The sequence below is a fragment of the Mandrillus leucophaeus genome, unplaced genomic scaffold, assembly GCF_000951045.1.
Source record: "Mandrillus leucophaeus isolate KB7577 unplaced genomic scaffold, Mleu.le_1.0 Scaffold18, whole genome shotgun sequence".
Classification (NCBI taxonomy): domain Eukaryota; kingdom Metazoa; phylum Chordata; class Mammalia; order Primates; family Cercopithecidae; genus Mandrillus; species Mandrillus leucophaeus.
The window spans coordinates 4323331-4324489 of NW_012101809.1; the positions used below are offsets into that span (position 1 = coordinate 4323331).

The window sequence follows — 1159 nt, forward strand, 5'->3', positions numbered from 1 at the left end:
AAAGAAAGAAAGAAAGAAATGCCTTGTGTGGTAGGCATCTGGTCCGAGGGTTCATCTTGTTGCCTGATGAACATCAGGACAGAAACAAGTAAGAATCATGCCTGATATTTTTTTTCTGCACATTCAAACTTGCTAACAATTTATTGAGATTTTAAACACTCTGTCTTTGATCTTGGGGAAAAGCTTAGTTGAAGGCATTAGAAAGAGAAGAGGGAGGCAGTAAGAATGGGGTAGCTTTGACAGAGAGGTGGGAGCCACCTTTAGGGTCTGAAAGGATTTGCAGATCTCTGAGTATTGTGAAGATTTTCTCGACACTTCATCTGTTCTCTTTTAGATCAAACTGTGTTATTAACCTTGTGCCTGATAAACAACAAGTGCTTCAGGAGGCATATCGGGTGCTGAAGGTGAGGAGGAGAGTGAGATAAATTATCTTTGAACATCAGTGAGAGCTGATGGGTTCAGTCTTGTTTGTTCCCCCTTGAACTAAGAGCTCCAACTCTCTTAATTTATCCATTAAATGAAAAAGGGGTGGCAAAAGGGGGAAGGGGCAGGAATACCCCGGATATGGATTACTTTCCCTCTCAGGTTGCAAAAGGTAGTAAATCCGAGGTGACAGTTGTCACTGAATGTGTTAAGGTATTTGCTTTCTTGACTGTCTCTCCTATTTGCTGCTGTACATGATCGTAGAAGAGCATCTGTGGAGCTATAGGAACCTTTGCACTGACTGCTAATGATTGCTTTGAATACACTCTCTTCTAGCACGTACAGTGTTTCTCAGGGTTTCTGATTTCTTATCTGTCATGATTTCAGATCTTTGGGAAGTTACATAAGATGAATTTAACATTAACTACTTTCTAAAAGGAAAGCTTGCAGGAGCTCCACAGCCTTCATTGTATCATGAGATGTGTATCTTCATGATAGAAGATGAAAGATTCAGCCAGGCGTGGTAGCTCACACTTATAATCCCAGCTCTGTGGGAGGCTGAGGCGGGCAGATCACCTGAGGTCAGGAGTTTGAGACCAGCCTGGCCAACATGGAGAAACCCTGTCTCTACTAAAAATGCAAAAATTAGCTGGGTGTGGTGGCGCGTGCCTGTAATCCCAGCTCCTTGAGAGGCTGAGGTAGGAGAATCACTTGAACCCATGAGGCAGAGGTTGCA

General features: G+C 43.1%; 2 protein-coding genes across 2 annotated transcripts in view; both read left to right on the forward strand.

Moving 5' to 3' along the window:
• The window catches only part of LOC105537800 (chromosome unknown open reading frame, human C10orf32), a 37494-nt gene extending 36352 nt beyond the window's left edge, over positions 1 to 1142 (forward strand). The window contains exon 7 of the mRNA XM_011977489.1: positions 1005 to 1142. The gene's annotated coding sequence lies outside the window, so the exon portion shown is untranslated. The remainder of the gene's footprint in view (positions 1 to 1004) is intronic.
• AS3MT (arsenite methyltransferase) overlaps positions 1 to 1159 on the forward strand; it is a 29437-nt gene that overhangs the window by 4696 nt on the left and 23582 nt on the right. The window contains exon 5 of the mRNA XM_011977488.1: positions 335 to 404. Coding sequence (XP_011832878.1) covers positions 335 to 404 — 70 coding nt within the window. The remainder of the gene's footprint in view (positions 1 to 334; positions 405 to 1159) is intronic.